Source organism: Eulemur rufifrons, chromosome 29 (assembly GCF_041146395.1).
Source record: "Eulemur rufifrons isolate Redbay chromosome 29, OSU_ERuf_1, whole genome shotgun sequence".
NCBI classification, from domain to species: Eukaryota; Metazoa; Chordata; class Mammalia; order Primates; family Lemuridae; genus Eulemur; species Eulemur rufifrons.
This window is the reverse complement of record NC_091011.1, coordinates 8,618,736-8,632,451: the sequence shown is the minus strand read 5'-3', so window position 1 is coordinate 8,632,451 and position 13,716 is coordinate 8,618,736. Positions and strand designations below refer to the sequence as shown.

General features: G+C 52.1%; 1 protein-coding gene across 1 annotated transcript in view; it reads right to left on the bottom strand.

The window, feature by feature from the left end:
- PKD1L1 (polycystin 1 like 1, transient receptor potential channel interacting) overlaps positions 1-13,716 on the bottom strand; it is a 133,938-nt gene that overhangs the window by 94,742 nt on the left and 25,480 nt on the right. Inside the window, exons 11-15 of the mRNA XM_069461631.1 lie at positions 11,574-11,780; positions 7,617-7,798; positions 4,915-5,136; positions 2,493-2,653; positions 359-727 (exon numbers count right to left, since the gene is read on the bottom strand). Of these exons, the coding sequence (XP_069317732.1) occupies positions 359-727; positions 2,493-2,653; positions 4,915-5,136; positions 7,617-7,798; positions 11,574-11,780 (1,141 nt within the window). The remainder of the gene's footprint in view (positions 1-358; positions 728-2,492; positions 2,654-4,914; positions 5,137-7,616; positions 7,799-11,573; positions 11,781-13,716) is intronic.

Below are 13,716 nucleotides of genomic sequence, written 5' to 3'. Positions count from 1 at the left end.
CCAGCCTGAAACCCAGTGATAAGGTGAAGCAATCCATCACTAGGGCAGGGGAGGAGGATGAGGAGGATGAGGAAACTGATGTGGAGTGAACGCTGACTGCAGCCCAAATACTGCACACACAGGACCTCAATGCACCCTCAGAACCTGCCTGGGCTCGTCATTGTCCCAGTTCAGAGGTGAGGACCCCGAGACTCAATGAGCATAGCACAATTAGCAAGTGGTGGGTGTGAGCTCGGCAGTCTCTGACTTAAAGGCCTGTGCAGATGTGCTCTCACACCTGACCCCCCAGATTCCTGCTTCCAAAGGTAACTTTGGGGCCCAGACAAGAAGGATGACGTGCAGGGAAGGGGGAACTTACCGGAGAGGTGAGGAGCAGGGCTGGTTAGGGGCCAACTTCTGTCAGAGGGGCTGGTCATCGGGGATCTCTCACCCTGTGACCCTGGCTCTGGGTCTGGTGGCCCTTCCTTGGGGGCCTCCCCAGGGACCTTGGAGTCTCCAGTAGCAGGAATCCGGGGGGCACCAGCTGTGAGTTCTGTGGAGGTTCTCCCCAGAGCTGAAAGGACAGGCCTGCCCAGGGTCTGTGGTGACGACTCCCGTGAGAACAGCGTGGTCGTCACATCAGGATCTGCCAGGCTGGGCCCAGTGGACAGCAGGCTTGGCTCTGGTAACTTCAGAATGGCACCAAGTCCCAAGGAGCCCAGCAGCCCTGCAGCTCTGCAAAAGGGAACTTCAGCAAACATTTGACAGTGTTAAAATTTTGGACCCCAAATAAAAATCATTTGCTTATAAAAGCCTACAGATTATACAAGGGATTCTTTGTTATATATATAAAGACCCTAGAGAAAGGGTCTCACTCTGTCACCAAGGCTGGAGTGCAGTGGCACAATCAAAGCTCACTGCAGCCTCGAAAGCCTGGGCTCAAACAATCTTCCCAACTTAGCCTCCTGTGAGTAGAGATAAGGTCCCACTATGTTGCCAGGCTGGTCTCGAACTCCTGGCCTCAAGTGATCCTCCTGCTCCAATCTCTCAAAGTGCTAGGGTAACAGGTGTGAGCCACCACGCCTAGTGAGGATGCTCTGTTTCAAGTAACTCTGATGTGAATCTGAAAACCTACACTTGCTAGATAAAGAGTGTGAGCGTGGTTTTCACCTGGTGGCATGCTGGCCAACAGTAGGAAGCAAACATACATGAATGGAACACAGAATTCACTGCCATTTCTCCTGGCATTTGCTCTACCCAGTCTGAGGGGGGTTGCCAAATGCTATGCACCTGGCATGGGTTAGTCGTGTGTCTTCAGGAAACAATGGGGCACATGGAGTTTCTCTTAATCTTTACTCCCCTACCTACCAGTAAGCATCTAGTATAACAGTTCTAAAAATTGTTGTTAGAATTTATGATAAAGGGTCAATAACAAAGAAAAAAAATGCCATGAATACACAAATGACCTCTCGATAAAGTCAGCTTTTACTTGCAACCGCAGGAGAGCCAGATTCTTTGACACAGGTCAACGCAGGGGCCATCATTCACTTTGCTGGAAAGTTCAACCACTGAATGTGTTTCCTTTGCAAGCTCTTCTAATCTATTCAGCCTGGGCTTTGATTCAGGAAAATTCAATTTACCTAAAAGAATTTGGGAATGCCTCTCTTGCAAAGAAAGGCACAATTGCACTCTATGTCTTCATGTCCCCGTGGCTGCCGAGGCCGGTTGTACTCAGAGCTCTGCTCAGGGAAGCTTTGTCTGGCCTCATTGAGTGGATTAAAAAAAGAAGTGTGAAGGTCAGCGGGGGCTCAGCACCAGCCTTGCTGCAGGAAGGAACAGGGCCCCTCTGTTTGTCAGTCAGAGCCACGTCTCTGATCCCAAATACCACCAAGCGAAGACTCTGTCTCGCTCCTGGCTCACGCCCGAGGGCCCCACAACACCTGCAGTCAGTCACTAGTGCCCCACGTGCTCTGGCACATGGCTGTACTCAGCCCTGCCACCACGCTGTGGGGTAGCACTATCCCCAACTCCATCCAGGAAAACTGAATCTCAGAGAGGTGCCTAAGTCACCCGCTGGCAGTGTGGAGGGGGACGGGCACAGGCCTTCTGTCCTGGTCCCTCTGCTCGCCGCCCCCGCACCATGCAGCTGCCCCGAAAGACGGGCAAGACGGTGAGAAGCACAGCCCTCTGGACAGGAGCTCGTGCCCCAGGTCCTCCTGAGCAGTTTACTGCGGTTCTAACCCAACTGAACTGCCCGGATGGACGCTGGTCACCCTCCCTCGTCACACCGAGGGGGAAAAGCAGCCCGAGGGCGTCACCTCTCCTGCTGTCACCTCTCCTGCTGAGGCCACACAGAGCCCCTGTGAGTGCACAGACAAGACGGGCTGGGAAGCGCCGTCACTCGATGGGGTGCTCAGACACCCTGGGATTGTCCTTTGCAAAATCTTAGCAATCTCACAATAACCCTGAGATTTTTCCTCCATCAATGCAATAAAGCAAATCATAATTTTTACCTTCCACCCTATTCTTTTCTGTTGCATTGACTAAAAAGAGATCCCAGGAGTAAGAAAGATTTGGTGTTTCACCACAGTCTTCACAGGCAGCTTGAAGAGAAAGTTCTTCATTCCAGTTGACAAAGGTGTCTTTAAAGTTGACCCAGGAGATGTGGACGAATCTGGAACATACAAAGTTTTAGATTTTAGGAAAACAATGTGAGGGCTCCTTGGCCACATTCATTCACGTTAAGCATGTTTAAATCGCCCACCTTGGATCTTCATTATGGAAATTCAATCGCAGCATCACAGCCCCTGTGACGGAGCGTACGGAGGGCTGACACGGCACCAGGGTCACCGCCAGCAGCACCTGATCTCACACGGGTGAGACGCTGCAAGGCCAGCGCCCTAGTGCCCTGCTGAGTTCAGAGAGGCTGTGTGACTTCCTCCAGGTCACACAGAGGTGAGGGTCCTCCTCACCCCACGCCTGAGCTCTGGCCAACCTTACCACAGGACAGTGGTGTCCACCGCACGTCCTTGCTTTGCCACTGCCACAGGGCTTGCTTCTACCAGCCACAAATGCACCTTCTCCCAGGCCTTGCCAGCGCCGTCCGCCTTTGCCATTCCCATGAGGCCTTAAATGCTCATGGAGTAAGAAGCCACCCCCGCCTCTGCCCCGCCTTCTCTCTGCACCAGGCCATGGGTCATGGGCTGTCCACACCCCCAGCCTGGACCCACCCTGGGCCTGTGTCCCACGCCACCCCTGACAGGTCCTCTGGTCTCCCTGCTGATTTCACTCTGCAGGACTTGGGGAGCCTTTAGAAGGCTGAGGACAGTGGAGACTCTCTGAGCGGGTGTGCAGTGCGTGGTATCCCCTGTGAGCGTCCCCCGCCCCGCACCTGATGGCCTGTATCTCAGACTCACAGCTCCAAGTGCAGGAGCCAAGAGGGGCCACGGCAGGAAGGCCACGTAGCTTCCACAGGGCCCAGCCTGTCCGTGTGTGCCACACATGTGCATGTGTGTCTGTGTATGGTGTGTGCGTGTGTGAGTATGTAAGCGTGTGCGTGTGTGAGTCTCCCAGCATGTGCGTGCTTGGCGGGTGAAGGTGGGGGTGGGGTGAGGGTGGACATGGGCAAGGAGAGCCCGTCTGGCCCAGAACCCCTGGGGATGTCACCACACAGGCCCAGCCCTTCCTGGATGTCACCACACAGGCCCAGCCCTTCCCGACAGGATCGAAAGATGCTCATCCAACAGCTTTGGCACTCAGTGAATGAAGACTCTGAAATGAACTCTATAATTATCTCATGAGTAGCAGAATTGTATAGTGTGTTGTAGTTTTGGAATACAAGTAAAAGTGTTTAATTTATTAAATTTAATGATTTAAATTGTGCCCCCACTTTTGTAGTTTTATGCTGGCATTTGTTCACTTTTACTATGCATTGGAGCCTTAGATGACCTGAGGTGGCCAAGTATGTGGGGACCCCAGGCAGCTCTGGTGACTGTGGGGCCCACTGTCATGGCCCATTCTCATCTACTGAGTCTAATCCTGAAATCCCGAATTCCAGTTCAGGGGTTTCTGACCTCTGAGGACAGCAGATTTGCTTCCCCCTCCAGGAAGCCTTCCAGGACACACCTAGCCCACATACGGGATGGTAGTAGCTGCCCAGGCCCCTTGCAGGGGCCAATGATGGAAGCAGAGCAACCTTCCTGGGGCCTTCCAGGTGACACACAGGGCTGCGGGCAGTGGGCCAGTCCAGCACTGCTCCCTGGGTGGACTCCAGCTTCCAGCCCATGGGGGAGCCGCTAAAGCAGGTGACCTGGGCCCCGGCCCCCTTGCACACTCACTTAATGGCCCAGTCCTTGGAGTGGGAGGCCAGGGAGCAGCTGTGCCCACACCCAGCCCGGCAGTCAGCTGAGTCCTGGCACCACGTACTTGGTATCTAGGGAACGTGTGACCTGTGAATGCTGTTCTGACCTCAGTGCTGCAGGGGCTTTGGGTCTGGGTCACAGCATGTCTTTGCTCCTGCCCCCTTCACAGTTTCAGATGTCACAGCTGGGCCCACGCTGGTGTCTGGTCAGCCAGGCAGAGGCCTGGAGCCCCTGGCTGGGAACGCAGTGACTTTGCCTCCTTCTAGCTTTGGCCCAAAGCCCCGGTTCCGTCCCCCATCTTGGAGGCAGGCCCTACGACAGGAGGGATCCCACTGAGGTCCCACTCAGAACCCCAGGCAGTGTTGGCCCTCACCGTGTGCACAGCCGATCGGACGCTGCCCAGAGGTCGGCCCAAGCGCGCGATCTGCTTCCCGAGCCCCGTCCTGACCTGAGCAGTAGGACCCTGCGCGGCCAACCCCAACTGCTGGCTGTGCACAGCGGATTCCTTTCGTGGCTGCCAGTGCCAGCGGGACACCCATGTGCTGAGCTGTGTGGAACACAGGGAAGGTGGTACCTGAAGGCCGAGTCAGGGCGGGTGGACAGGAACACCTGGGCCTCAGAAGAGTTCCGGCCGCCACTGGAGATAGTCAGTGTCACAAGGAACTGGTCATAGCGGTTGCTGAGCCATTTCGTTGCAAAGGAAATGGTGGCAGCCCGGGTGTCCAGGTGGTGTGGAGTGGAGGAGTCGAAGCAGGGCTGCCCAGGTGAGCTGGCAGCCGTGCATTCCCAGTGGTACCTGTGGGAGAAGCCATCACGGTGTGGGTATCCCAGATGGCAGGAGGTGCAAGGGGACATGTGGGTGCGGAGGGATGCTGCCTCCCTCCCTCTCTGAGGGAACTAAGTGACGTGGGGGCTGCACCAGGGCAGCAGAACCACCAGCTCGGGTGGGGCTTGCGTTGGCCCCTCCCAGCTCACTGGCACGAGGCCCTGACCATGCACGGCCACGCCGTGCTCCCACCCCTCTGTGCACGGACATCCCCTCTGCTCCCACCTCTGCCCCCTCCCAGGTAACACAGCCGCGCCCCCTCGAGCACTTCTCAGACACTGCACCTCACCCTCGTGACAATCTACGTGACAGGTGAGAATGCCACAGTAGCCCCCTTTCAGGAAGAAAATGTGCTCGGAGGCCTCAGGAGCTGCCCAGCCCCACAGCTAGTGAGAGGCAGGACGGGGAGACAGACTCCAGGTGTCTCTCCTCCCAGTCTCATGATATCCCTGCAGTATGACAATTGCCACATCCAACAAGATAAATGCGGGTGCTCCATCCAGGTCAAACAAGAAGACAGCATCGTCCCCCGCCTTGAGCAGGTAGGTCTTAATGTAGCGGGGACACACACTCAGACGAGCAGTCCCAGCAGGGAGCAACAGAAATGCCTGTGGCTGGGCCATTCCCCAGCAGTGAGCCCTTTCCAAAGGTGCCACCTACGTCTGAGCTGCCATTGATCTCTTAACGGTGCATTTTCTCTGTCTGGTTTGCAGGTACTATATTCTAGACCTCTGTGCAAAGCTTGCGTGATGCAGCGCTACAGCTGCTAGTTAGCCACCCCACCAGGCAGGAGCACCAGCCCCAGCCCCCGGGCTGTGTGGAGCAACTGCTCTGGGATTCAGTCGGAATATTTTTTACTTGCAAGGAGCAAATTCAGCTCATTTCAGCAGCCACACACTGAGGTCTTGTTTTCAGGAAGCATGCTGGGTGCTGGGGGCAGGGAGGTGGGATGAACAAGACACAGCCTGTGTCTCCTTAGCGGAGAAGAGGAGCCGCACAGCCAGCTGAGGGCTTTGCCCAGAGCACGTGCTTGGACTCAGTCAGCCTTTCACGTCCCTGGACTAAATAGAAACACCAACCTCCACACCAAGAACACAGCAAATATGTGTGTGATCACAGGGTTGAGAAAACGAAGGAACTCATGTGTCTATGTACAAATAAATATTCACTGACCAGCTGCTCCGTGCCAGGCACAGGGGATATATCAGACGAGAGCCCCCTTCCCAGAGCTCACATTCCACGGGAGACGGTTAGTGGACAGTGACCACAAGTGAGCAAATGCTCCAGGTCAGAGGAGAACACTGCTATGGAGAAGCACTCCATTGAATCAGGATAGGATTCTGCATTTTAAATGGGGTCTCAGGGTGGGCCTCACTGGGAAGGTGATGTTTGAGCAACAAATCAAGGAAGGGGGTGGTGGCAGATGCTGGGTGAACCAAGGGAGGAAGTGCAGAAAGAACCCTTGTTGCAAGGAGCTGGGGGAGACGCATGCCAGGTACCTCCGAGCAGCTCTGAGGATGGGCCACGGGCCCACACAGAGCAAGCAGTGGAGGCAGGAAGGGGCAGCTGAAGCCTTAGTGGGTTGGGGGCAGGTAACACTGGCATGGCAGCGTGAGGATGTCAGCTTCCACTCTGAGTATACAAGGGGGCAGGGAGCATCGAGCTGTGAAGTCAGGTCTCTGCCTTGGAGAACTGGCTACAGGGGAGGAGGGAGGCGGGGAGACTGGCCAGGAGCCCCAGACCCTGGCTCAGCCTGGGCCGCGGCAGGGAGGTGGTGTGGAGTCGGCGTTTAAGGAAGAGCTGAAAAAGGGAAGTCAAGGATGCCACTGAAGTTTTTGGCCTAAGTGCCAAGGAAGGATCCTTGCCTAGGGGGAGACGGGCAGGCTGACCGGGAGAAGGTAGGTTTGTGGCTGAGCGGTCTCTAGGGGCTGGACAAGAGTTGAGAGGGCGGTGCAGGGGCTGGACGTCATACAGCCCGGAGTCGGGGGAGCGGTCTGGACAGACGATGCGTGTCTGAGGCTACCGCTCGGGGATCACGGATGGATCCATGTCAGGACATGGGAGGGGCCACTCAGGACAGGGTGTGGACAGAGAGGAGGACCAAGCTATGAGCCGGAGCTGCCAACAGCAGGAGAGCCGCCCACCTGGACACGCACAGCACTCGGGAGCCAAGGCCCCCCACCCAAAGGCACCTCACCACCCCAGAGTTTAATAACAGCAACACTTCAACCTCACATTCCAGAACAGATCTTACTTCAAACACCACCTTAAAAGCTACTCCAGTTTTACTTCTACCCCTTTCCTAAGGTCCTTATATTTTGATCCTAAATAAACCAGTTCAACTTGTGAAAGCTGATGCACTGAAATATTGCTAATTACTGTCCCAGTGTTCCAGAGCCCGAGTGTGGGAAGGTGGAGCCTGGGCGGCCGCACAGCTCTGTGGTGCTCACCTGAGAGTGGCCCCAGGATCGTCAGGGTCGAAGGACTGGGTCCCTCTGAGGACGATGGGGGGCGAGGCGGTCCTGGGGACGAACAGGTGTGTGCCCTCGGAGATCACGCTGACCGGGGCCCGGGCCCGCACCTCCAGGCCCACACAGTAGTTGCTGTGCACCACGCTGCCTCTGATCTGCACCTGCCGGGCCAAGGACAGGGGGCATCACTCAGGGACAAGGCAGGGACTCACTGCAGCCACACTCGTCTCAAAACTAGAAAGGAAACTGGTGAGTCTAAATGCACCCTCGGCTCCAACTAAACCAGTCGTATTTGTCAAAATAACCACCCTGCTGTGTGCCACCAGAGACGTGGCTGGAGCCCACGAGAGGGTGAACGCTTTGCTGAGTCAGTGTTAACGTACCAAGTTGGGATTTTCCTAGTTTGCAAACACAATGACAACTTTCCATGCAGTTTTCTTTCTTTTTTTTTTTTTTCAATTTTTTCCCTCTATTTCATTTATTTCTGCTCTGATTTTTATTTCCTTTCCTCTGCTAACTTTGGGCTTAGTTGTTCTTTTTCTAGTTCCTTGAGATGTAATGTTAGATTGTTTACAGTTTCTTGTTTGTTTCTTGTTTTCTTGTTTCTTGTTTCTTTCTTTGTTTTTGATATAGGCATTTATTGTTACAAATTTCCTTACTAGAACTGCTTTTGCTGCTCGCATTAAGTTTTGGTATGTTGTGTTTCCATTTTCTTTTCTTTTTTTTTTTTTATTGTCATCTTATTTTTATAATCTCTTTTTTTTATTTTACTTTATATCATCTTATTGTTATGGGGGATACAGAATTGCAAGTTACATACGTTGCCCATGTACCGCCTTTCCCCCCAAGTCAGAGCTCCAGGCGTGTCTGTTCCCCCGATAGTACGCGTTGCACCCATCATGTAGGTATATATCCCTCCCTTCCCCACCCCCCCTTCCCGAGTCAGCACCTTCAAGCATTACCATTCCCCAAACGGTGCGCAATGCACTCATTGTGTAGGCATACCCCCTTCCCAAACCTCCTCCGTCGCCTGGATTGTTCCACGGCCTGGCTCTTGTCCAGCTTTCTTTATCTTTAAGCTGCTTCTTTCTAACCCCCAAACATATTATGGACTTTAAGTAATGCAAATGAAATTTAAGAAAGATATTTTTAACCTCAGGAATAGTGAAACATTTTATAAATAAGGCATTCAAGGTGTTCTTTTAAAAGTTTGATGCAGTTTGAAAGAAATACAGTTTAACACTTGCTGTTCTCTCACTGGGTCTCGGCCCCAGTCATTCTGGATTTTCTTCCTACGGATGCACGAGGTTCCCTGCGGGTCCGGTCAGTCTCCTGAGTGGCACCGGACAATGGAACGACCATAGGATCCAAACTCCCTCTCACACCTCCAACCTCTGCCTGCTCGGCTGCTCCCAGGCTATCGCTCTGCAAAGGTCGGGGGAAGCACAGCGTGGGGAGCGAGGAGAAAGATGCAGGGAGGGCAAGGAGCTTCAGAAACTGCGAGCTTGACGGCTAGACACAACGCATGAGGGGGAGGGTGGACACAACGCATGAGGGGGAGGGCGGAGACGGCAGGAGCACCGCATTGCTCAGAAGGTCTCCAAGAGCTAGAGGACGACGGGCAGGAGCCTCCTGAAGGGTAGCGATGTGGCTACCAAGCAAGCTTAGGCCCTAGCCCTGACCCCTTCCACACTGCCCAGAGAGGGGCCTGGGAACCCCGCTGTCCAGAGCCCCCAGGGCTCTCAGCACCTGCTCTTATTGACCACGCCGCCCCTCCCCAGTCGTGCTCCAGCCGCACCCCTCACAGAGCTGGGGCAGGGACAGGGAAGCCTGGGGCCACGCCGGCGACTCCTTTCCTCCTGACCCTCTGGGTCATGCAGCACTCATTTGCGACCTCACACAGCATGAACCAGCGTGAAGAGCAGTGATTTCTTCCTAATGTGATAAGACACTTATGGTCTGCAAAGCTAAAGGCCACACACCAGGTGAAGGAACGCCAGAGTGAGGCCACTCTAGGAGGCTGGCCAGGCGGCCTGTCCAGGCAGTGCTCACCCACTCGGGCACCAGGAAGTTACGGCTGAGGGGGACGGTGCCCACTTGAGTCACAGGAGTCCTGCCTGCGCCACTTCAGTCTGGCTTAATCTACCACCGTAGGAATCTGCTTCCCAGAAACTCCAGTGCCAGGAGATCCCACAGTTAGTCACAGACACAGAAAGCCTACTTGCTCTTGTCCACGTGAGGGTGAGCAGTAAAGGTTGTAAACTTAGATTAAGCAAGACCGAATCAGGAACAAGCGATTTTTTTTTTTTGGCATATAACTAATAAAACATTTCCACTATTTTAAAATGAAACAAGTAAAACTGGTAGCATGAATCCTTATGACACTTATCACGGGATACACAGATGCCAAAAGCCGGGCCTCCTCTCCAAGTCCTTTTCTCTCCTCTGGTCCCCTGAAGGTGTGGCTTCCCACCCAGGCAGGAGGCTGAGCTCACACCCCGCTCCAGCTCTCCCGTCTGCACAGACGGCTTCCCATCGGCCCCAGCTCCAGCTATGCCCCCAGCCCGCTCCCGTGACGGGCACGCCGCCGGAACACCCCTCCTAAATGCCAGCCTCAACTTGCAAAACACGGAATCACCGCTGGACCCCAGTCTCTTCTCCCCTTGTTTCCATCTTCCCAGAGCCAGATACAGACAGTGCTCCACCGGCAGGAAGGAAACGAAGAGCAGCCTCACTCTCCCCCACCAGCCAGTCTTACAGGTTTTTCTTTGAGTTTCCCCTTTGATTCCTACAATTAGTCACCACAGTGGGTCACTGGCCCCTAATCCCCCAGCCTTCCCACCACCGCCTGGCTCAGTTTCTCACTATTTCTTGACTTCACTATTAGAATACTCTCCCAACATCCCACCCTCCAATCTGTTCCCAACTCTTTCCCAATTAACATTTCCAAAAGGGAGTCTGCCGCATGCTGGGAAGCCTGTAATTCTCGCCACTACCTGCACGTAGAGCAGTGCTCCCAAAGCCCGGTCTGCAGCCCTCTGTCACTCGGCCCTTGTGACTGGTCTAGTTCACAGTGAAACACTCTCGGAAACTAGGAGGAAGCGTCTGGAAACTCTTTTCAGGGCTTGCATTACTGTGACATTCCAGAACAGAGTCGGTGGACTTGGCTCCTTGAGCAAGGTCAAGGCCAGCGTGGGTGCTGAGGAACCCGTGGTGAGCCGCTCCAGGCACGAGCTGGGAATGATGCTCAGTAGGACCGCGCACCCCACAGATCAAAGAGAGCACAGTTCCTTCACCGCACATGTCCTGGGGTCACCATCTGGCCCCCTGCCTGGCCTCTCCCGACCCCTGGCCGCCATCTGTCCCACCAGGGTCTGCTCCCTGTCCCCCATCCCTTCCTCACCTTTGCCGATCTATTGCTCCCACACCCCTTTCTACACCCTTTCTCCACTCTCTTTTCAGGACCCCTTTCACAAAGCCCACTCTTGCAGAAGTGACCGCTCCCTCCTCTACCTCACATATCTTCACCACTTTCCAGCCTGCTGAGGGCCAGAGTGCCAGGCGGTCATGGTGGCTGCCTCTCGCGTGGCTGCCCTCTGATGCTGCCCCCACTCTGGGTGAGGAGCCCAACACTGCGGAGGCGCGTGTTCTCCTGACATCCCGCGCCAGCACTCGGCTCATTCGAGGCAGGTGCACTGGAAGGTTTTGCTAAACAAATTGGAAGGAGTTTTTCCATCTATTCCTTTGCCAGTGTTTGAACATAATTTGTTCTCTTGGGGGGATTAAACATTTCTCTTAAGATTCTATCTACACTTTTTTTAAACTTTTTTTTTTTCTTGGCTAGAACAGATGTAGAGTTACAAATGCCTAGCTCTTGCGCCGTGGTGGGCACGTGGGTTTCACTGGGCCAGCAGAATAGAGAGGCGGTGAGCTGACCTTGGCAAGGGCAGTGTAGCTCCCGTACTCCAGCGTGTGGCTCGGAAGGACGAGGGTCTGTCTGTGAGTGTCCACAGCAGCAGGGAGGGGGACAGGGGACCCCTCAGAGTCTATCAAGCTCCAGGTGTAAGAAAGACCCTGGGAAATGTCACAGAGGACAGCAGTTTCAAACGTCACTCCCAACCTCACAGTCTGAGACCTCCACACCTAAGTATTGAAAAGAGAAGACGTCTCATTAAATGTCCATCACACCTAATGCAATGGTAAATTACTAGATACTTACTCTCAACTGTACATCTCTAATTAATTTGTTTGCATAATCACAGAATGGGCTTCCTAGGGCTGGACTTTAGACAGCACCAGAGTAAACTCTACAACTGTTTTATAGATAAAAACAAAAAGTTAAAAAAAAAATGAAGAAGAAAGAATAAGTATTTATACTTAAGTACTCATAATGAGAAAAAACTTTCTATGCATAAAATTAATGGAAAAATGTCAAAGAAAATATTGGTAGATTTGATTACATGGAAATTTTAAACTTCTGAATGTCAAAAATATATGTTTCAGATTCAATCAATATATAGAAAAGAAAATTATTTACAATATACATCACAGATACATGCTTTCTCTAGTTTTTTCTTTGCTTAAATATTCTGAAGTCATTCTCAGAAATTATGACATTTAATCCTTAAATACTAAATTTAAATAGTAAATCTCTAAAAACTGAGGACATTTTCTTACATAAACCCAACACTATTATTTTATCTTAAAAATGAACAATGATTTCTTAATATAATCTAAGCCTGGTTCATAGTCAAATTTCTCTAATTGTCTCCGATTCTCTCCATATCATTATGCAATTGTTTGATTTTGGATGCACAAAAGTTCTTTGATTTAAAAAAAAATGAAAGAGAATAGAAGAAAAAGAAAAACGTTTTTCTCATCGTCTAGGACTATGAGATTTCCCAAAGTACAGTCTGGGAAAACAAGAATAAATGCTTAATTCTTTCCCTTAATTACCTGTTTCAGAGCAAGAGGTTGGAGCACCAGCTACTTCCAGCGGTGCCTGACGTGCTGTGTGTGCCTGCCTGTTCTGTGGGAACAAGGGAATCTCTCTCTCTCTCTCTTTTGGCAAAACTGATCTCTAAAAATATTAATATTATTCATTCCATTGTAGACCTTATCTTTTAGATGCTCACAGTGGCCCGTTCGGGGCCTGGGGTCTCTCTTGGCCTGGCTCTGGCGGCCTTGTGATATGACTCTGCTCGTCTTTGAAAGTGATGGGTTTGTCGCACTATTCTTTCTACTTTCATTTATGCTTAAAAATTTCCACAAAAAATTTTAAATGTACATAGCAGTAATAAGTAGAAAACATATTTTCTAACATTAATAAGCTAAAAAGGACAATGATACCGAGAAATACTAGCTCCTGCCCACCCACAACCCTGTCCCTCCCAGCCACTCTGTCTTTCCCAAGCCCCTTCTCCTCCTCCCACCCCTGGGCCAACGTCTCTAGAGTCAGGTCCCTCCATGAGCTTGAGGAGCAAGCCAGGCTGGGACCTCAGGAGGCAGTGTCCACTCAGCCAGGGGTGCCTCCACCCTGGGGCCGATGCTGGGTGCAAGGGCTCCCCCTGGAGGACTTTTCCCCTGAAGTTTCCGTAAAAATTGGTAAGGGAAAAACTTCTGAAGGGAGTTGAAAAATGAGATTTTAAGAAATCTTGGTGCTCATTATAAATGGATTTTTTTTTCACCTTTGGCATTCTTTAAGTGACTTTAGTCATAAAGTAAATTACTTTCCAATAATTTTTATTGTTTTTACTCTGAATATAACATTATTCTGGGATTTGCTATAAAACTGTCCAGATTTATATGGGCTATACCAAATTTTAATACTAAGACGCCATTTTTTTGCACATTAATAATAACAGACATTAAAAAATGCGAAAGGCACAGCAGGGGTGAGAGTTGACTCTGACCCCGACACGTGAGTTTCCACAGGAGGACACTGCTATGCTTGTCAAGGTCCTGGGAAAACTGTGGGAATTATTCCTACGGAAATGCCACGGACGTGCAGAATGGTGTGTACAGATTGCCACTGCCGAGCTATTTGCTATTTGTAGTGATAGAAAATTGGGTACAACAA